We start from the raw sequence: 23,040 nt of genomic DNA, 5'->3' as shown, positions 1-23,040 counted from the left end.
TCAGTTTGCTTCCTCAATTCTCAGGCGTGGATACAGAGGGCACAGAAGCCAAGTTGGCCCACACAAGAACTGTGTTCATCAACTCCGGGGGGTATCGGAGTGGTTAGAGTGCAGCCCCACAGGCTACTTCAGCTAACTGCCAGCTGTAGCAGTTCAAATCTCACCACCGGCTCTAGGTTGACTCAGCCTTCCATCCTTCCAAGGTGGGTAAAATGAGGACCCAGTTTGTTGGGGGCAGTGTGCTGATTCTGTAAACTAGAATCTAGAAACATTCTTATGTACAGGCGTTCTTAGGTAGAGGTACCACTGTACAGTAAAGTAAAGTAAAGTAAAGTAAAGTAAAGTAAAGTAAAGTAAAGTAAAGTAAAGTAAAGTAAAGTAAAGTAAAGTAAAGTAAAGTAAAGTAAAGTAAAGTAAAGTAAAAGTAAAGCAAAGCAAAGCAAAGCAAAGCAAAGCAAAATAAAGCAAAGCAATGTAAAATAAAGTAAAGTGGAGAGAGAGAGTTGGAAATGTTGAGCATTCAACAGAACAGAAGAATAGGAAAGAAGGGGAGACTTTTAAATAAGGACATCAGAATTGTTTTAGTGGACACTGAGCAGGAAGTTAGACTAGGCGAGGTCTAAGATATCTTCCAGCTCTACAATTTAACAAGCCTGCGTGAGTGCACTTGCAAAAAAGATAACTTTTCTCCTTTACCCTTTGGACTCTGATTCTTCTCCGATTAGAATCTGCCAAAGGAGCATTTGCATCAGGAATCAGGGATAACCATAACACTTTATCATAATCATTTTCTGGGACCAGCCCTCCTAGCTTTCACAAAGTGCATAAAGGTTGCACTCAGATGGGCTTTGTACAGTCAGAATTCATTCATATCCACATTGCAATGAAATAACCTAACTCCTGGGCAGCACTGTTTTACCCACTGCCTCCCATCACAAAAGTAACACTGTCGAGATCATCAAAGCTCACCGCGTATTTTATACCACTCAGTTTGGTATCCGTGTCTTGCAACCAGTCATAGAAATCTTGGGCATTATCGGTGGGATCACCTTCTCCATAGGTGGCCATGCAGAAGATTGCCAGAGACTTATCCATTTCCGATAAATGACTGAGGTCCGACTATAAGAGAAGAGGGTACAGAAAATAAGGAACTCATAAACACCAGCTTTTCTTTCTAGACAGTGAAATTCTCTATCCACCACGCCAGCAATTTAACAAAAAGGCTGGACGATACGATCAGATTCACTTAAGTTTTCAGGTCTTGAGCAAGACTAGCTTCACCGATTCCCTTTCTTTTCACAGAAATCATCTAAGTCAGTGTTTCCCAACCTTGGTAACTTGAAGATATCTGGATAGTCCAAATATCTTCAAGTTGCCAAGGTTGGGAAACACTGATCTAAGTCAGTATTTTTCAGCCAGTGTGCCGTGAGACATGGTCAGGTGTTCCGCGAAGCTCAGCAAGAGAAAGAAAGAGAGAGAGAGAAAGAAAGAAAGACAGAGAGAGAGAGAAAGCAAGAGAGAGAGAAAGAAAGCAAGAGAGAGAGAAAGCAAGAGAGAGAAAGAGAGAGAGAAAGCAAGAGAGAGAGAGAAAGAAAGCAAGAGAGGCAGGGAAGGAGGGAGAGATAGAAAGAGAGCAAAAAAGAGAAGAAGGAAGGAAGAGAGAAAGAAAGAGGAATGGAGAGAGAGAGGGGGGAAGAAAGAAAGAGAGAAAGAGGGAGAGAAATAGAGCAAAAGGGAGGAAGAGAGAGAGAGAGAGAGAGATAATTTTTTTGTCCAAACTTTTTTTAGCACCCCCCCCCCCCTCGGCTCAATGTGCCCCATGATTTTGTATATATAAAAAAAATGCCGCAGCTCAAAAAAGGTTGAAAATCACTGATCTAAGTGACATACAATTCCAGCCATTCTTTTAGGTGGGTTGTCAACTTGTCATTATTACAGTCTTAATTCTGACAGTTTGTCAGAGCTTTTTGAGAGATGACAAGGCCTCTAGGATACAAGGCATGCTTTATTAGAAGAGCAAGTGATAATTACACAAAATTATAACCGAGTGCAGTTTTCCCCAACCTGTAGCTATCCAAATCTGCCTATTGCAATTTTCCCATCAGGTGGAGGGTAGCAGCAGAACTTTTAGAGGCATGAAATTATATACTCAATCCCTGCTGCCTAAAGAAAAATGAAAATTAAAACCATTTATCATTCTTTAGATCCTGGCTACATTGCTGCTTCCCTTCTGCTGGAGAAATTGGAGAGGCACCAGGGGAAAAAAGCTAGCAGATTAGCATTTAGACTTATATACTGCTTCACAGAGCTTTGCAGCCCTCTGTAAGCGGTTTACAGCTTATTTTGCCCCAAAAAATCTGGGTCCACATTTTACCCACCTCGAAAGGATGGAAGGCTGAGTCAACCTTGAGCCTGGTGAGATTCAAACTGCCAAACTGCTGGCAGCTGGTGGCACAGTGGTTAGAGAATGCAGTATTGAAGGCTAACTCTGCCGACTGCCAACAGTTCAGTTCTGATTGGCTCAAGATTGACTCAGCCTTCCATCCTTCTGAGGTCGATAAAACGAGGTCCCAGATTGTTGGGGGCAATTGGTTGATTCTATAGGCTGACACTTAAAGAGGGCTGAAAACACTATGAAGTAGTATGTATATCTAAGTGCTATTGCTATTGCTCTTCTTATGCAATTCTCCCCAAATTGTTTACCCTTCTAATATGGTGCGAAGTAAAATGTACACTGCTCAAAAAAATAAAGGGAACAGTTAAACAACAGAATATAGCTCCAAGTAAATCAAGCTTCTGTGAAATCAAACTGTCCACTTAGGAAGCAACACTGATTGACAATCAATTTCACATGTTCAGCCTTCTCTGTGGCGGCCCCGACCCTCTGGAACCAACTCCCCCCAGAGATTAGAATTGCCCCCACCCTCCTTGCCCCACCTCTGCCGTCAGGCATGGGGGAACTGAGATACTCTTACCCCCTAGGCCTTTACAATTTTATGCATGGTATGTCTGAATGTATGTTTGGTTTTTACTTTAATGGGTTTTTAATTGTTTTTACTATTGGATTATTGTGTATACTGTTCTATTATTGCTGTTAGCCGCCCCGAGTCTCCGGAGAGGGGCGGCATACAAATCCAATAAATAAAATAAAATCAAATGTTGTTGTGCAAATTGAATAGTTGGGCAAATGAAATATTCAATGAGAGTATTTCATTCATTCAGATCTAGGATGTGTTATTTGAGTGTTCTCTTTATTTTTTTGAGCAGTATATATAGAATTCCTATTTTATCAAACCACACTGGTTGGAAAATTCAGCAAGCTGAAGTCTTATCACCTAGGGCAGTGTTTCCCAACCTTGGCAACTTTAAGATATCTGGACTTCAACTCCCAGAATTCTCCAGCCAGCATTCTCTGGCTGGGGAATTCTGGGAGTTGAAGTGCAGATATCTTCAAGTTGCCAAGGTTGGGAAACACTGATCTAGGGGTAGCACCAGGTTGAGAAAGACTTATGCATGGGGGTTTTATTCCATGCGCACCTCTTTGACAGCAATCTTCTAATATTTAGTAAATTCAAATCTCAGCAGATTTGATAGGACAATGTAACCTCAAGTTCAGGTGACACCAGCAGGGATTGAAAAGGGCGTCAAGGCTGCTGAGAACATACCAGGTCATATTCTTCTGGATCAGCAGACATGCCCCGCATCCCATAACGCTGAGCATCTTTTGCAAGGCGGTTGGCAAATTCTTCAGCAGTCCCTGTTTGAGATCCATAGAACACCACAATGTTTCTTCCCTGGAAAGGAAATCAAAATGGGAGAAAGAAAAATTAGCAACGACTTTGGAACTGCTCCAAGTCAATAAAGCTACTTATGCCAGATCATAATTTCTATCTCGAGCACTACAATTGGATCTGAAATCAAAACAGAAATTAACGTATTCCTCTAAAGCAGTGTTTCCCAACCTTGGCTACTTAGAAACATAGAAACATAGAAGTCTGACGGCAGAAAAAGACCTCATGGTCCATCTAGTCTGCCCTTATACTATTTTCTGTATTTTATCTTAGGATGGATATATGTTTATCCCAGGCATGTTTAAATTCAGTTACTGCGGATTTATCTACCACGTCTGCTGGAAGTTTGTTCCAAGGATCTACTACTCTTTCAGTAAAATAATATTTTCTCATGTTGCTTTTGATCTTTCCCCCAACTAACTTCAGATTGTGTCCCCTTGTTCTTGTGTTCACTTTCCTATTAAAAACACTTCCCTCCTGGACCTTATTTAACCCTTTAATATATTTAAATGTTTCGATCATGTCCCCCCTTTTCCTTCTGTCCTCCAGACTATACAGATTGAGTTCATTAAGTCTTTCCTGATACGTTTTATGCTTAAAACCTTCCACCATTCTTGTAGCCCGTCTTTGGACCCGTTCAATTTTGTCAATATCTTTTTGTAGGTGAGGTCTCCAGAACTGAACACAGTATTCCAAATGTGGTCTCACCAGGATTCTATATAGCGGGATCATAATCTCCCTCTTCCTGCTTGTTATACCCCTAGCTAGCTTCGCTGGCTGGGGAATTCTGGGAGTTGAAGTCCAAATCTCTTCAAGTGGCCAAGGTTGGGAAACACTGCTCTAAAGCAGTAATGGCGAACTTATGGCACATGTGCCTCAAGTGACACACAGAGCCATATTTGCTGGCACACAAGATGTTGCTCTAGCTTAGTTCCAGCTCATTTTTGGCTCACGTGGAGGCTCTGGGAGGGTATTTTTTTGTCTTCTGGAGGACCTCAGAGGGGGCATGGTAGGGCGTTTTCACTGCCTACATTCTGCTGCAGGCAACTCTAAATCAAGCTTAAGCATGCAATATTTTGAAAAGCTAATTAGGAACAGAATGCACAAAATGGAAAGATTTTGAGACCCCAAAAGAAACAGATATACAGTATTTAAGAAAGTTTTAGAATGTGCTGAGCTTGACATGATGACAAGAAGGTTGAAAAACCAAGAAGAATCAGAATTTTATGAGGTTTGGCAAAAGTTATATATCTGGTGGGATACAAAGAAACAGAGATAACCTTATTTTTACACTACTTTAAATATATTTGTACCTAGTAGTTATATTCTATTAGATAGTGATTATTTACAATATAAAGATAAACTCCTTCTTTCCTCTTCTACTATTTCTCTTTTATTTTCTTCATAGTTCATTTTAAGTTATAATCTTAAAATTTCTATATATTTTTAAATGTTTTAGATGTGTTTTTACTTATCGTCTTACAATTAATATTTCTAAGTATTTTATAAACAATGATAGAGTTAGTTTTATAAAATCTTTATAAAAATATGAAGATGACTTCTATTTTGAGAGGAGCAATTGTTGCTCCACTAAACGTTACATGTAATGTATGTTTTGTCTGTCTTTGCAACTTAATAAAAAAAAAAATTTTTTTTTTAAAAGAACAGAATGCACAGAGAATAGACTGAACAAGTGCAGGTTCCAGGTAACATTTTATATGTGGTTTTTCCAGGAAAATGCAAAGGTGTATTCAACAAAGAAAAGGAAGTCAACCTATTCTCCAAAGCACCTGAGGGTAGAAGAAGAAGTAATGGGGGAAACTAAACAAGGAGAGAAGTCATTTAGAACTAAGGAGAGTAACAGAACAATTAATCAATGGAACAGCTTGCCTCCAGAATGCTCCAACACTAGAAGTTTTTAAGAAGATGTTGGATAACCATCTGTCTGAAGTAGTGCAGGGTTCCCTGCTTAAGAAGGTTTGGACTGGAAGACCTCCAAGGTCCCTTCCAACTCCGTTGTTGTTGTTGTTATACCTTTGCAACTTTTGGGGGAATGTTAAAATTATGTTAACTGTTCTCTGTGCCCTTTTCGTCTTAAATTATAAGCAAGCTAAGGAAAATTTAGACTACTGACTTATCCAACAGCTCTCCGAGTCTACGGAGAGGGGCGGCATACAAATCTAATAAATAATAATAATAATAATAATAATAATAACAACAACAACAATAACAACAACAACAACAACAACAACAACAACAACAATAATAATAATAATAATAATAATAATAATAATAATAATTCCTCCTTGAGAAAGTGGTATCCAATAAACAAACTGATCTGGCCACTCCTAAAAAAATCTATTCTTCACACGGAGGATGAAAATAATTATAGATTATTTTCACCAACAGTGGCTCGGATGAGTGGTAGTTGATCAACTCCAGGCCCATTCTCTGCATCCACTGAACTCCAAACTCAGAGAAAGAAAACATGCTGTTTTTCTATTGGATGACCAGAAAAGGGATAGGGATACACGCATGTGAACTACCAGCTTGAAATCTATAAGGATTCTTAGTCATCCCAAAGGTGCTTTTTCAAGAGGCAACTGAATTTTCTGGTTTTCATTAAAGACATTTTGCTTCTCATCCAAGAAGCTTATTTAGATCTGACTGGATGGTGAGGAATGGAAGGATTTATATAATCCCAAATTGCATAGCTAAAAGTCTAGACTAGTATGGTTTTATGCATTTGTTTTATATGATTTTTATTCTCTGTTCTTGGTAACCAAGTTATCTCTTCTAGAACATTACTTTAATTACAAAATAATCTACAAGGTAAAAGAAACAGAAGGAAATGGAAAGAAATATAGCAATCACATAGTAACATAGAAACATAGATGTCTGACGGCAGAAAAAGACCTCATGGTCCATCTAGTCTGCCCTTATACTATTTCCTGTATTTTATCTTAGGATGGATATATGTTTATCCCAGGCATGTTTAAATTCAGTTACTGTGGATTTATCAACCACGTCTGCTGGAAGTTTGTTCCAAGGATCTACTACTCTTTCAGTAAAATAATATTTTCTCATGTTGCTTTTGATCTTTCCCCCAACTAACTTCAGATTGTGTCCCCTTGTTCTTGTGTTCACTTTCCTATTAAAAACACTTTCCTATTAAAAACACTTTCCTATTAAAAATCACATTATCATTATTATGACTTGTTGCAGCCAGCATGTTTAGACGGCATTTTGGTATTTATTATTATTATTATGGTTCGTTTCAAAGTCAATCCAAGGTTTAGACTAGATTTGGCATTTTTATCCACAAGTTGAGCCCTTTTCAAGGACCTAGAATACGCAGATGTGCTTGTCTGATGAGATTAAAGGTATTGCAGGGTATAAGCTATTCCAAATAGAGCTGCCTTTTGTAATTGTCCAACGGTGATTTTGTCAATGCTCCTGGAGTTCATGTACTGCTCTAGATCAGGGGTCTCCAATCTTGGTAATTTTAAGACTTGTGGACTTCAACTTCCAAAGCTGGCTGAGGAACTCTGGGTGTTGAGGTCCACAAGTCTTAGTCGCCAAGGTTAGAAACCCCTGCTCTAGATGTTTCGGGACTACTATTACTACAGGCGGTCCAAAATGTACGTTGCTAAGCAAAATATTTGTTTTGATTAAGTGGGCACAGGATTTTGACTACTCCATTACTTTAAATGAATGGCAACAAACGTGGAGCAGAAACAAAAAGATAACATTAGCCACAATATGTACTTCAGGTGGCATATAACTCCCACGCAATTAGCTAAAGTAGACAAAAAGCATTCACTTAGATGTTGGAGATACAATAAAGAATTTGGATCACATTATCACATGTGGTGGTGGAGTTGTGACAAAGTTCAGAGATACTGGGGGGAAATTCAAACGTGGTTGGAGGAAATACTAGAGAGAAAAATAGAAAAGAAACCTGATTTTTTTTTTTGTTAGGTATGGTGAAAATTTGGGAAAAAAATCAATTGTTTCTAATCCTCCATATATGACAAAACTGTTTTAAAATAGTGTGCACCAACCCAGAGATAAGGATATGTTTGAAGTTGACAGTCTGTTCATTTAGAAATAATTTATGACCTTTTTTTTGCCAGTGAGTTTGGAATGCAATTCTGCATGTCGGAGAGGTATTCTGATGAATTACCATGAGGGAAATTAAATAAAGAAATGTTATTTTGAAAATTACAAACCTCTAAGGCAGTGTTTCCCAACCTTGGCAACTTGAAGAGATCTGGACTTCAACTCCCAGAATTCCCCAGACAGCATTCGCTGGCTGAGGAATTCTGGGAATTGAAGTCCAAATCTCTTCAAGTTGCCAAGGTTGGGAAACACTGCTGTAAGGACCGTATTCTTGGAACAGCCAGTCAGACCAGAACAAGAATAAGATCTGACTAATAATAATAATAATAATAATAATAATAATAATAATAATAATAATAATAATAATAATAATGCAATTTATACAAAAAACTAAGAGAGAAAAATTAAACTGTTGTTAAAAGTAAATATTGTTGTTTCAAGGCACCATTATACCATGGAAAAATATAGAGAAAATGAAAGTAATCACATAGAAATGGATATTAATAAATTAACGAGATTTATGTGTATTAATAAATAAGGAAAAAAATTGTTATAAATGAATAAGCTGCAAAAACCAATTATCCTGCAATTTAGCAGGTGCAACTACTAAGTTCTGATACCAAAAACAACTCACATTTAAAGCATAATGCTTTATTTTGTCTTGAGTGTATGTATGTAATTATGTAATCTTATGTAATTTCTTGTTTCTTCTGTAAATGTTGTGTTGTTTCTTTTACTTTTCTTAATGTAAATAATTAATAAAGATTTTTGTTTAAAATAAAGAATAAGATATTTGGCAAAACATGATGTATATATGTAAATACAATCCATGTAATAGTAAATAAGCACTATTAGAATTGTAATATCAAATTGTCCAAATTGTCCAACTTTTATTTCATTTTTTTTCTTTTTCCATGTGTTTTATTGTTTGTGTGTTTAAATAAAGTTTATTTTTTTAAAAAAAGTAAGTGTGAAAAACAATTGTACATCACTTTTTCCGTGCCTGCTATAACTTCAAATGGTCACTAAATGAACTGTTGTAAATCAAGGACTACCTGTAGGACCACCCATGGATTTGCATGCTACCCAGGAAACTAATTTTGGGGCAATCCAAGCTGTTGGTGAACAAATCATTAATTTCTTAGCAATATTTTACACTAAATACATATTTTTACACAAACATGCTTTCTCCCAGCATGACATGACATGAAAATAATACTCCAGCGAATTCTTCTTCTACTATTTATTATTCCCAGATACATGATTAAGAGCAGCAGACATTACAGCACTACTCCAACTACATCTGGGAATCCAAGACTTAAAAATATTTCACCTCCCCCCCCCCAAAAAAAAATCTATGTTCTGTTTCCAGCTGGCACTCGCATACTGAAAAGAGTCTGAAATAGTTGGAAAAGCTTAGGTAACAAGCCTGTTTCAGTAAGCACTAACCATGAAAATAATGAAGTGAAACTTACCGTCTTTTTCATTTTTTCAATAAAACTGTTTTCATTTGCTGACTGTCCACTAAAAAAGAAAGGAAAGGAAGGATTGGTTTTGGAAACGTTCACATTTGCAGTTATGCACCAACCCCTGACTTGTTCAGCAGATTCTCCAATCTGCTACTTATCAACATCTGTCACGCTCCTTAATCGTTTCAGTGGCACAAACAATATTTTGGGGATATTAATTATGATAAGCCATCTTAATTAGCAGGCATCAAGTTCGGCAAGACTGAGCTGGCAGCTGCATTATACAGTGTTCCCTCGATTTTCGCGGGGGATGCGTTCCGAGACCACCCGCGAAAGTCGAATTTCCACGAAGTAGAGATGCGGAAATAAAAACACAATTTTTGGCTATGAACAGTATCACAAGCCATCCCTTAACACTTTAAACCCCTAAATTACCATTTCCCATTCCCTTAACAACCATTTACTCACCATTATTACTGGTACTCACCATTGAATAAGACACTTAGTGATCCTGATATTTATAAACATAATTATTTATTAACAATAATTTCTTTTTTGTTATTTGCAAAAATTATTAGTTTGGCGATGACGTATGACGTCATTGGGTGGGAAACATGGTATAGAAAAAAACCACGAAGTATTTTTTAATTAATATTTTTTTAAAAACCGTGGTATAGGCCATTCGTGAAGTTCAAACCCGCGAAAATCGAGGGAACACTGTAATGCTATTTTCTTAGCAGACCAAGGCCAATAGTCTCTATCAGCTGCATCGCAACCAACGTTTTCTGGAGTCAGAAAGTCTTGGGGTGGGGATATGTGGACTTCAACTCCCAGAATTCCCCAGCCAGAATGCTTGTGGTTGAGAAGCATTAGCCTGGAGCATAAACTCTTTTTCACAATCCACATGCAAGATTCTCTCTGGTTCACACCCCCCAATTATCAGTGGAACATAAACAAGACCCCCAAAATTAATCCTTCTTTTATCACTGCTTCCTATGGAGAGTGGCTAAGGGACAGGGGTAAGAAAGACATTCCCATTTGCAGCTTGGGAAAAACTGTACTGGGTGTGTTTAAAAAAGTGTTAAGGGTTTTATTTTACTGCAAGAGGAGTAGATCCCTGGAACAAACTTCCAGCAGACGTGGTTGGTAAATCCACAGTAACTGAATTTAAACATGCCTGGAATAAACATATATCCATCCTAAGATAAAATACAGAAAATAGTATAAGGGCAGACTAGATGGACCATGAGGTCTTTTTCTGCCGTCGGACTTCTATGTTAACAACAGCATATTCAAGAGTAGGCTAAAACACTTTAAAGAATGTCTTGTTTTTCAAAGTCCCCACCATCAAACCAGGAATCTGGAAACATCTTTTCCAACCAGTATACTTTTTTGAAAGGCATACAATTCCAAGAGTTTAATAAAATGTTTAGCAAGTTAGTAGTTAGTTACTACCAGTTTGCCACTACAGGTAGTCCTTGACTTACAACAGTTCAGTTAGTGGCCATTCCCAAGTTACAACAGCACTGAAAAAAGTGACTTACGACCATTTTTCACACCTTTGTAGACCCCCCCCCATGATCATGTGACCAAAATTCAGCTGTTTGGCAATTGCTTCAAAGTCATGTGATCATCCCCTTTTGCAATCTTTTGACGGGGAAGCCCAAGTCACTTAACAACCAGGTTTCTGACTTAACAATTGCAGTGATTGTGCCAGTGGCACAAAGGTCACAAATTTGGGAGGAAACCCACTTAACAAATGTCTCACTTAACAACAAATGTAAGGCTCAATAGTGGTCATAAGTCAAGGACTACTTGTATAGACCAGGGATAGGCAAAGTTGGCTCTTCTATGACTTATGGACTTCGACTCCCAGAATTCCTAAGCCAATCATGCTAGCTCAGGAATTCTGGGAGTTGAAGTCCAAATGTCATAGAAGAGCCAACTTTGCCTACATCTGGTATAGATTAATAAGGCTCTCCTACACGTACAACACACACACACACACACACACACACACCAGTAACTAGCCAGCGGAATATTGTGAACTCTTTTCAAAGCAGTAACCCCAAGCTATGCACAATGCAGCTATTCACTTTGGAGGCGATCAAAGAATGAATAGAGAAGATCGGTCTAGTCATTACACTTATTTTTTTAACTCAGCCACCAAAGCAAGTATTCCTCTCGGTTTGAATTACTTGGGAAACTTGGGTACTATGTGTTTATCTCTTGCTTTTGAAACTCGCAGATGTTATCGGATGAAAAGATGGCTCTTCAGTTTGATGTGGCACCCCTCTTTCTGTTCTTAAATGTGCTATATGTGAACACAAGAACAAGCGGGCACAATCTGAGGTTAGTTGGGGGAAAGGATCAGAAGCAAAGTGAGAAAATATTATTTTAACTGAAAGAGTAGTAGATGCTTGGAACAAACTTCCAGCAGACGTGGTTGGTAAATCCACAGTAACTGAATTTAAACGTGCCTGGGATAAACATATATCCATCCTAAAATAGAATACAGAATATAAGGGCACGCCTATGAGGTCTGTTTCTGCTATCAATCTTCTATGTTTCTATGCCCCTAATCTTTCCAAGCTATCATCCCTTCCGTTAGTATCCTACACAAGGCAGATATCTTAGAGTTGGTTTTTGGTTGAAAACTAACTTTCCCTGCCAAATAGAGATTTCTGCTTTATTTCATTTCTTTAGTAGCAAGAGCTCCGTTTTACATAAGCTAGTATGGGAGGATGGAAGAGAGTGAGAAAAACTTCTCAGCATCACCCCCAAATAGTGGCCTCCCATGGCAACATCCATGTTTGGGTCAGCAGTTTTCCTGCATCTAAGCTGTTTTTGCATTTAAAAGGCTTGCTTACGGAAATGTCCATTTAATGTTTTGTTATGTGCGTTTTGTTTGCCTCCTTTTCTTTTTAACTTCATATAATCAATTAAAATCATTCTTTTTTTTATTTTTAAAGGCTCGCTCCGACCCTCTCCCAACTTAGCAAACCCCATATCCACCAAAGGCTTCCAAACCTCCCAGGTTAAACTTACCTCCCAGGAAACGTCTCCTCGGGCCCGGCTGAAAATGTGCAACCCATAGTGAATTGGAAACAGCGGGAGAAGGGGGTGCAGTATTTCACAACCCTGCAATCTCATACTGGCTGCAGACAGCTAAACTTCACTCTGAAACAAAGCGTCCCCAGAGTTGCTCACACACTACCCCGTCTTGGATCTTCCAAGTCAGCGGCCGGCCTCCTTTTGTTGCAGCCCAGCAAAGCCCGCATACCGACCCCTCTTGAGTCAGACGGCACCAGCAGCCTGATCCTCTGGGATTCACGCCGGCTGCTTTCAGAATTACCCAGAGGGCCCCGGCACAAACCCAAGAATGTCAACATCTGGCAGCGGCCGAAAGGAATGAGAAAGGGGAAAAAACTTACAAATGAATATTCCCAAGGACCCTTGCACCCTCCCTCCCTACTTTTACCCATTCAAGAGTGAGCAGGGGGAGCTTCCCAGCGAGAGACCTCCGTCGCCTTAGCAACCGTTTTACACCACAGGCCTTTCAAGGAATAATTAGAAGCCGCTTATAATTTTGAGAAGGGCCCTTCACTGCTGAACCACTTCAGAAGGCTATACAGAAGTTCCAAAAACGAGATACAGTACAGTGGTACCTCTACTTAAGAACTTTTCTAGATAAGAACCGGGTGTTCAAGATTTTTTTGCCTCTTCTCAAGAACCATTTTCTACTTAAGAACCCGAGCCCGGAAAAAATTCCCAGGATATATATTTGTTTGTTTGTTTATTTATTTATTCGATTTTTATGCCACCCTTCTCCTTATACTCAGGGCGGCTTACATGTTAGCAATAGCACTTTTTAACAGAGCTAGGCTATTGCCCCCACAATCCGGGTCCTCATTTTACCCACCTCGGAAGGATGGAAGGCTGAGTCAACCTTGAGCCGGTGATGAGATTTGAACTGCTGACCTTCAGATCTACAGTCAGCTTCAGTGGCCTGCAGTACAGCACTCTACCTGCTGCGCCACCCCTGCTTCTATTTGAGAGCAGCACAAAGGCCTGGCCAGTTTTCTACCATTCCCCCTGGACTTCTCTCTCTGGCGCAGTGTATGACAGGCAGCCTCGCGCCAGGGGTATGGGAGGCACATGGTCCTCCCTACCGTCTCAGAGTCCCTCTTTTTTTTTTTAAGCCTTAAAGTTTTGGATTTTTTTGATTCCCCTCACCTCACCTTCTCCCTTCGGCAGCGACTGTCCTCCTCCTCTTCTTCTTCCTCCTCCTCCTCCTCCCACCCAAATTCCAAGCTTTTATTTCTTTTCTAATGCGTTTGCACGCATCATTTGCTTTTACATTGATACCTAGGGGAAAAATTGCTTCTACTTACAAACTTCGATACTTAAGAACCTGGTCACGGAACGAATTAAGTTCTTAAGTAGAGGTACCACTGTATATATGAGGGTCGCCCAGAAAGTAATGCACCACATTTTTTTCTTCAACAATAGTGTTGGGCGAACCGAACCTGTAAAGTTCGGGTCTGTGTCGAACTTTGCGCGGTTCAGTGTACCGAACCCGAGCCCGAATTTTTTGCAAAAGTTCGGGTTTGGGAGAGCGCCAGGAAGTTCGGCAAAAGTTCGGGTTCCTGGAGTCCCCGTTTCAGCTGGCCAGGAAGGACCTCTCAGTGATGTCAAAGCTCCATCCCTGGAATACCCTCGTGGGATTCTCCACCTCCTTTTTTGCCTCCCGACCGGCCGACAGCTCCCCGGCTGTTCTGGGAAGCACCGCCGCCCAGCTGTCACCTTCAGAAACAGCCGGGGCGCTTCTCGGCGGTCTCCCAAACGCCGAACCCGGAAGTTCGGCAAAAGTTTAGGCTTGGGTGTCGAACCCGAACTTTTAAAAAAATTGGGTGCCGAACCCGAACCCAAACTTCGTTGGGTTCGCCCAACACTATTCAAAAATTATTTATTGAACACAATGAAGCTTATACAAAAGAAAGAATGATGTTTCTTCTACACTCCCTATTTTCCACGTAATCTCCCTCTCGTTCTATGGCCCTCCTCCAGCGAGACACAAGGGTGTGTATGCCCTGTCGGTACCACTCCTTATTCTGGCCATGAAGCCTTGGAGCTCTGCTAAACCGTCTTCTATTGGCCTCACCCTCTGTGCCCAGCGACTAACCGTACTTCTGTCGACAGCAGATTCTCCATAAACTGTAAACAAACATTTGTGAATATTCCAAACAGTTTCTTTCTCCGCAATGAGAAATTCAATGACAACACGCTGCTTGTAGTGTACATCACTTACAGACGCCATTTCGAAACATTGCTGCAGCTACGCTATTTGTCTGAAGAAACGCTAAATTTACGCACGCACTCCTGACAATTCAAATAATGTATATCTAACGTTTCGCCTTCGTACCATTACTGTAGGCTGAGAAAAAAATGTGGTGCATCACTTTCTGGGCGACCCTCGTATACTTGTTCAAATTAGGAGTGGGAAACAAGAAAAGCCCACATAATAATCAGCCCAAATACTTATCCACTGAATTCAAAATCTCCTTAAAGATAATAAAGCCGTCTTCCCACTGCCTGTTATTTCCCACAAGACGCATTCTGGAATTAATTGAATCCAATTCATGGAAAGGAGGACTGTGAGCTTAACACCAGCCATTAGCACTGTCGTCTTTTTCCTTACAAGAAACATGTGTTGCAGGAATTGTTTCCATTGTTTGTTTCCCAAACTTGTGCCCTCCAGGCTTCTTGGATGGCAATACAAGAGATTTATAGGATCAATTCATATGAGGGTAGTTGCATTTAGGAATTCAGGTCTTCAGGACCCATAGGTTTTGTTCTCAGTCACTGGGCCAAGAAAATGGTGCAGGGATTAAGGCACCCATCATCTCAAAGCATGCTCCCCGGTTCTCAAAGCCAACTCACTCCCGACAGCACCTCCAACTTTTAGAAGCGCAAAGTCTTTCGTAAATTACTCAAGGCTCACTTATACCGCCAGGCATGGGGGAGTTGAGACACCTTTCCCCCCAGGCTTCTTTATATTTTGTTTCATGTTTGGTATGAATGTGCTGTTTGGTTTTTAAATATATGATAGGGTTTCATATGCTTCTTTTAATATTAGATTTGTTTTGTTATAATATTGTTTTTATTGTTGTGAGCCGCCCCGAGTCTTCGGAGAGGGGCGGCATACAAATCTAATAAATAATAATAATAATAATAATAATAATAATAATAATAATAAATATCCCAGCATTTGTAGACTCATAGAAGTGGAAAGATCCATTGAAGGCTGTGAATTTAACTCTATAAGCTCAAAGATGACTAGGAATAATAATACACTGCTCAAAAAAATAAAGGGCCGGGGTGGCGCAGCAGGTAGAGTACTGTACTACAGGCCACTGAAGCTGACTGTAGATCTGAAGGTCAGTGGTTCAACTCTCATCACCGGCTCAAGGTTGACTCAACCTTCCAGCCTTCCGAGGTGGGTAAAGTGCTATTGCTAACATGTTGTAAGCTGCCCTGAGTCTAAGGAGAAGGGCGGCATAAAAATCAAATAAATAAATAAAATAAATAAATAAATAAAGGGAACACTCAAATAACACATCCTAGATCTGAATGAAATATTCTCATTGAATACTTTGTGTTCTATACAAAGTTATTTATTATTATTATTTATTAGATTTGTTTGCTGCCCATCTCCAAAGACTCGGGGCGGCTCACAACAATAAAGCATAGCACAAATCCAATTATTAAAACAGTTTAAAACCCTTAATGTAAAAACAACCAAACATTCCAAACATACCATGCATGAAATGGACCAGCCCAGGGGAATCAATTTCCCCATGCAGAGGTGGGTTTTAAGAAGTTTGCGAAAGGCAAGGAGGGTGAGGGCAGTCCTGATCTCGGGGGGGAGTTGGTTCCAGAGGGTTGGGGCCGCCACAGAGAAGGCTCTTCCCCTGGGCCCCGCCAGATGACATTGTTTTGTCGACGGGACCCAGAGAAGGCCAACTCTGTGGGACCTAATCGGTCACTGGGATTCGTGTGGCAGAAGGCGGTCCTGGAGATATTCTGGTCCGATGCCATGAGGGGCTTTATAGGTCATAACCAACACTTTGAATTGTGACCGGAAACTGATCGGCAACCAATGCAGACTGCGGAGTGACATGGGCATATCTGGGAAAGGCCATGATTGCTCTTGCAGCTGCATTCTGCACGATCTGAAGTTTCTGAACATTCTTCAAAGGTAGCCCCTTGTAGAGAGCTGAATGTTGAATGTGCGCAACAGCATGTGAAATTGATCGTCAATCAGTGTTGCTTCCTAAGTGGACAGTTTGATTTCACAAAAGTTTGATTTACTTGGAGTTATACTATGTTGTTTAAGTGTTCCCTTTATTTTTTTGAGCAGTGTATATTTAGCCCAATGCCCAGAACAGAACAATGGAAATGCCATTTTTAAACCACTGAGCTCCCTCTATCAGCTTAATAACAGGCTCCATTAGTAAAGCATCCTAAGCAGTGGTAGGTTGCTACAGGTTCGCCCCAGTTCAGGAGAAGCAGTAGCGGCAGCAGTGGGAGGCTCCGCCCACTCACTTGGACATCATCAAAGATGATCTGCACATGTGCAGAAGTGCCTCGCACAATGTGCACACAAATTCCCAGTTCCGAACTGGTAGTGAAGATAAGTGAAACCCACTACTGATCCTGACCATGAGGAAATTATTCCTCACCCCCAACATTTTACCCTTAAGACCGTCCACTGTTGACCTCTCCAGATTCCTAAGAGGTCACTAAGAGGCGTGCATAAGCGCACTAGCGTGCCTTCCGTCCCCTGTCCTACTGTCTCTCCTATATCTTCTCTTCTATCCCTCTAACTTTTCTTCTATATCCTCACTGATATATTTCACTCCTTTATTTTCTCTTCTCTTCTTTCAATATATTTTACTTTGAGTGTATCCTCTGTAACCTTCATTGTGTATTATTGTGTTTTGGGCTAACTAACTAACTCAGAGTTTCCCAACCTTGGCCACTTGAAGATATTTGGACTTCAACTCCCAGAATTCCCCAGCCAGCGAATGCTGGCTGGAGAATTCTGGGAGTTGAAGTCCAAATATCTTCAAGTGGCCAAGGTTGGGAAACACTGAACTAAGTAAGTAAGTAAGTAAGTAAGTAAGTAAGTAAGTAAGTAAGTAAGTAAGTAAGTAAGTAAGTAAGTAAGTAAATAAATAAATAAATAAATAAATAAATAAATAAAATTTCCAATAGCTAGCTGACTATATATCCTCATTGATATATTTCACTCCTTTATTTTCTCTTCTCTCGATATATTTTACTTTGAGTGTATCCTCTGTAACCTTCATTGTGTATTATTATGTTTTGGACTAACTAACTAACCCAGTGTTTCCCAACCTTGGCCACTTGAAGATATTTGGACTTCAACTCCCAGAATTCCCCAGCCAGCAAACGCTGGCTGGAGAATTCTGGGAGTTGAAGTCCAAATATCTTCAAGTGGCCAAGGTTGGGAGACACTGAACTAACTAACTAACTAATTAACTAACTAAATAAATAAATAAACAAACAAATAAACAAATAAACAAACAAATAAATAAATAAATAAAATTTCCAATAACTAAATAAATAGATAAATAAATAAATAAATAAATAAAATTTCCAATATTCAACACAAAAAATTGCTTTCTAAAGCAAATTTTATTTGAAGAGCGCAACTTTATGTGTGATGCAACGCCTCAATGTCATGCAAGGGCTTAAAAACCAAAGATTTTGGGATGCATGAACAGGAAAACAGAACAGAGATCATAAAAAGTAATGGTTCCAATTCCATCCTCCCTTGGTCAGACCCCACTTAAATCCTGTTTCTAGCTCCGGGCAGCTTTCAACTTGACATACCTTGTTTTTTTGAGTATAAGACACACCTTTTTACCCCCTAAAAGAGGGTGAAAACTTGGGTGTGTCTTATATAACGAATGTACATTTCTCCAATTCTTTGCCGTTTCTATGGGCACACATGAACAGAAATATACAGCAAACGGTGTATTTGCTGTTTTGTGTTTGGCAAATTCCTGGGAGGCAATTTTTTCTTTATTTTCCTCTCCCAACATCTTATACTCCAAAAAATATAGTAGTTTGAAGCAACTCAAAGTAAGTTCAGAGAACAGATTTTACAATGGCGGAGAGTTAGGAAACTAAGCTCTATTAGATGCAGTTAAAGTAGAATCTGAGAATGTTTAGCCTACAAAAGAAATAAGCGGAGATGGAATATAGCCTTCAAATACCTGATGGGGTTGTCATAGAAAAGGGAGAAAGTTTATTTCCTATTGCTCCAGGCAAAAAGTTATAAATACAAGGAAGTAAATTTAGGCTGGACAGCAAGAAAAAAAATCCCAATTCTATGAGTTGTCAACCTGAGAAACAGGCTATACACGAAGTCAAGGGGTCTTTGCACGAGGTCATGATACACAGGCCAGTCTATTAACTGACCAAAGGGCCTCAGTGGATTTGCATTGAACAGGAGGTTGGCCTAAAGCAGTGATTATTATTATTATTATTATTATTATTATTTATTTATTAGATTTGTATGTCGCCCCTCTCCAAAGACTCAGGGCGGCTCACAACAATAGTAAAAGAACATAATAGTAAAACAAATCTAATATTAAGAGAGAGAGAGAGAGAGAGAGAGAGAGAGAGAGAGAGAGAGAGAGAGAGAGAGAGAGAGAGAGATATGTTAAATGTTTTTAGCTGGAAATAAAAAATTAAGGGAGACTAGGATGGTCCCATTTCGGCCTTGTTCTGGCCTCATCAGCTAGCCACACCCTTTCCTTTACTGGGATTCGATCTGGTGAACTCTGCCTTGCAAAGCAGAGAACTAGCAGTTAGAGCTATCAGATCATATATATATATTTGTTTTCGTATATTTTCACGGGTACAGGTATGACGGTCTTGGTATATTCGGGTTTCTTCCCGTGTAGGATTTGGAAATTTCTGGCGACGTTTCGACGAGGTCTCACTCGTCATCTTCAGGCTGGTGTTTCTGTCCTTGTTCTCAGGCGAACACTGCGAGACCTGAGCTGCCTTCCTTCTATAAATACTGGATGTTTATAAATAAACATTCTATATTTACAGCAGCACGAAGCTTACAACTTCAGCCTGATGATGATGAATGTGATTTCACCGAAACGTCGCATAGACACTCAAAATATTACACGGGGCAAAACCCGAACTCAGAACAATCTACATACATATACCCGTGAAAATATACGAAAACAAATATATATATATATATATGTAGATTGTTCTGAGTTCGGGTTTTGCCCTGTGTAATATTTTGCATGTCTATGCGACATTTCGGTGAAATCACATTCACCATCATCAGGCTGAAGTTTTAAGCTTCGTGTTGCTGTAAATATTTACAGCATATTTAAAGCAACACGAAGCTTAAAACTTCAGCCTGATGATGGTGAATGTGATTTCACCGAAACGTCGCATAGACATGCAAAATATTACACAGGGCAAAACCCGAACTCAGAACAATCTACATACATATACCCGTGAAAATCTACGAAAACAAATATATATTTATTTATATATATATATATATATATATATATATATATATATATATGTAGATTGTTCTGAGTTCGGGTTTTGCCCTGTGTAATATTTTGCATGTCTATGCGACGTTTCGGCGAAATCACATTCACCATCATCAGGCTGAAGTTCCAATCTTTGTGTTGTTGTAAATGGAATGTTAGCAACTGTCATTTCTTCCTAGTATATAGTGTGGGGGTGGAGATTTGTTTTGAATGTAGCAAATAGATTGGGTGATTATGTTTCAGCGATCTGATTGGTTGGTGTAATCATAATTATTAGAAGGAATGACATGGAGATTTTTATGAAGTGTTTTGTTTAAGGCTGATTTCCAAATATAAAATTCTAAAATCATAATTATTAGAAGGATTGACATGCTGATTATTATGAAGTGTTTTTTTTGTTTAAGGCTGGTTTCCAAATTTCTGGTAGGCGGGACGTGTCATCTCTTTTATTTATGCAAAGGGGTCTCCTCTCAATTTCTATAGCTTCTAGAGAAATTCTTCTATATAAATTCTCTGTTTTGTGGAGTAATTTAGTTTTTTCAAAGTCAATTTCGTGCCCTGTTTTTTTAATGTGCTGGACAAGGGAGGAGGTCTTTTCTTCTTTTTTGACTGCATTCACATGTTCTGCTATGCGTTGGCTCACTCTTCTGTTAGTTTGTGAGCCAACGCATAGCAGAACATGTGAATGCAGTCAAAAAAGAAGAAAAGACCTCCTCCCTTGTCCAGCACATTAAAAAAACAGGGCACGAAATTGACTTTGAAAAAACTAAATTACTCCACAAAACAGAGAATTTATATAGAAGAATTTCTCTAGAAGCTATAGAAATTGAGAGGAGACCCCTTTGCATAAATAAAAGAGATGACACGTCCCGCCTACCAGAAATTTGGAAACCAGCCTTAAACAAAAAAAACACTTCATAATAATCAGCATGTCAATCCTTCTAATAATTATGATTTTAGAATTTAAATAAACAAACAAATAAACAAATAAACAAACAAATAAATAAATAAAATTTCCAATAACTAAATAAATAGATAAATAAATAAATAAATAAAATTTCCAATATTCAACACAAAAAATTGCTTTCTAAAGCAAATTTTATTTGAAGAGCGCAACTTTATGTGTGATGCAACGCCTCAATGTCATGCAAGGGCTTAAAAACCAAAGATTTTGGGATGCATGAACAGGAAAACAGAACAGAGATCATAAAAAGTAATGGTTCCAATTCCATCCTCCCTTGGTCAGACCCCACTTAAATCCTGTTTCTAGCTCCGGGCAGCTTTCAACTTGACATACCTTGTTTTTTTGAGTATAAGACACACCTTTTTACCCCCTAAAAGAGGGTGAAAACTTGGGTGTGTCTTATATAACGAATGTACATTTCTCCAATTCTTTGCCGTTTCTATGGGCACACATGAACAGAAATATACAGCAAACGGTGTATTTGCTGTTTTGTGTTTGGCAAATTCCTGGGAGGCAATTTTTTCTTTATTTTCCTCTCCCAACATCTTATACTCCAAAAAATATAGTAGTTTGAAGCAACTCAAAGTAAGTTCAGAGAACAGATTTTACAATGGCGGAGAGTTAGGAAACTAAGCTCTATTAGATGCAGTTAAAGTAGAATCTGAGAATGTTTAGCCTACAAAAGAAATAAGCGGAGATGGAATATAGCCTTCAAATACCTGATGGGGTTGTCATAGAAAAGGGAGAAAGTTTATTTCCTATTGCTCCAGGCAAAAAGTTATAAATACAAGGAAGTAAATTTAGGCTGGACAGCAAGAAAAAAAATCCCAATTCTATGAGTTGTCAACCTGAGAAACAGGCTATACACGAAGTCAAGGGGTCTTTGCACGAGGTCATGATACACAGGCCAGTCTATTAACTGACCAAAGGGCCTCAGTGGATTTGCATTGAACAGGAGGTTGGCCTAAAGCAGTGATTATTATTATTATTATTATTATTATTATTTATTTATTAGATTTGTATGTCGCCCCTCTCCAAAGACTCAGGGCGGCTCACAACAATAGTAAAAGAACATAATAGTAAAACAAATCTAATATTAAGAGAGAGAGAGAGAGAGAGAGAGAGAGAGAGAGAGAGAGAGAGAGAGATATGTTAAATGTTTTTAGCTGGAAATTAAAAATTAAGGGAGACTAGGATGGTCCCATTTCGGCCTTGTTCTGGCCTCATCAGCTAGCCACACCCTTTCCTTTACTGGGATTCGATCTGGTGAACTCTGCCTTGCAAAGCAGAGAACTAGCAGTTAGAGCTATCAGATCATATATATATATTTGTTTTCGTATATTTTCACGGGTACAGGTATGACGGTCTTGGTATATTCGGGTTCATAATAATCAGCACTTCATAATAATCAGCATGTCAATCCTTCTAATAATTATGATTTTAGAATTTTATATTTGGAAATCAGCCTTAAACAAAACACTTCATAAAAATCTCCATGTCATTCCTTCTAATAATTATGATTACACCAACCAATCAGATCACTGAAACATAATCACCCAATCTATTTGCTACATTCAAAACAAATCTCCACCCCCACACTATATACTAGGAAGAAATGACAGTTGCTAACATTCCATTTACAACAACACAAAGATTGGAACTTCAGCCTGATGATGGTGAATGTAATTTCGCCGAAACGTCGCATAGACATGCAAAATATTACACAGGGCAAAACCCGAACTCAGAACAATCTACATACATATACCCGTGAAAATTTACGAAAACACACATATATATATATATATATATATATATATATATATATATATATATACACACACACACACACACATACACACAAACACACACACACACACACACACACACATATATATATATGTATATATATATATATATATAAAAACCCCAATAGATAAAAAACCATACAACACATACATACCAATCATAAAATATAGAAGCCTGGGGGAGGTGTCGCAGTTCCCCCATGTCTGGCAATACAGTTGAGTCTTCAGTAATTTGCGAAAGACAAGGAGGGTGGGGGCCGTTCT

General features: G+C 39.0%; 1 protein-coding gene across 2 annotated transcripts in view; it reads right to left on the bottom strand.

The window, feature by feature from the left end:
* POR (cytochrome p450 oxidoreductase) overlaps positions 1-23,040 on the bottom strand; it is a 111,176-nt gene that overhangs the window by 33,920 nt on the left and 54,216 nt on the right. For both annotated transcript variants that reach the window (XM_070735144.1, XM_070735143.1), the window contains exons 3-5: positions 9,389-9,437; positions 3,666-3,794; positions 970-1,119 (exon numbers count right to left, since the gene is read on the bottom strand). In XM_070735144.1, the coding sequence (XP_070591245.1) occupies positions 970-1,119; positions 3,666-3,794; positions 9,389-9,437 (328 nt within the window). The remainder of the gene's footprint in view (positions 1-969; positions 1,120-3,665; positions 3,795-9,388; positions 9,438-23,040) is intronic.

This window comes from Erythrolamprus reginae, chromosome 1 (genome assembly GCF_031021105.1).
Source record: "Erythrolamprus reginae isolate rEryReg1 chromosome 1, rEryReg1.hap1, whole genome shotgun sequence".
Classification (NCBI taxonomy): domain Eukaryota; kingdom Metazoa; phylum Chordata; class Lepidosauria; order Squamata; family Dipsadidae; genus Erythrolamprus; species Erythrolamprus reginae.
The sequence above is the reverse complement of the archived record's forward strand: the minus strand, read 5'-3'. Positions and strand labels throughout refer to the sequence as shown.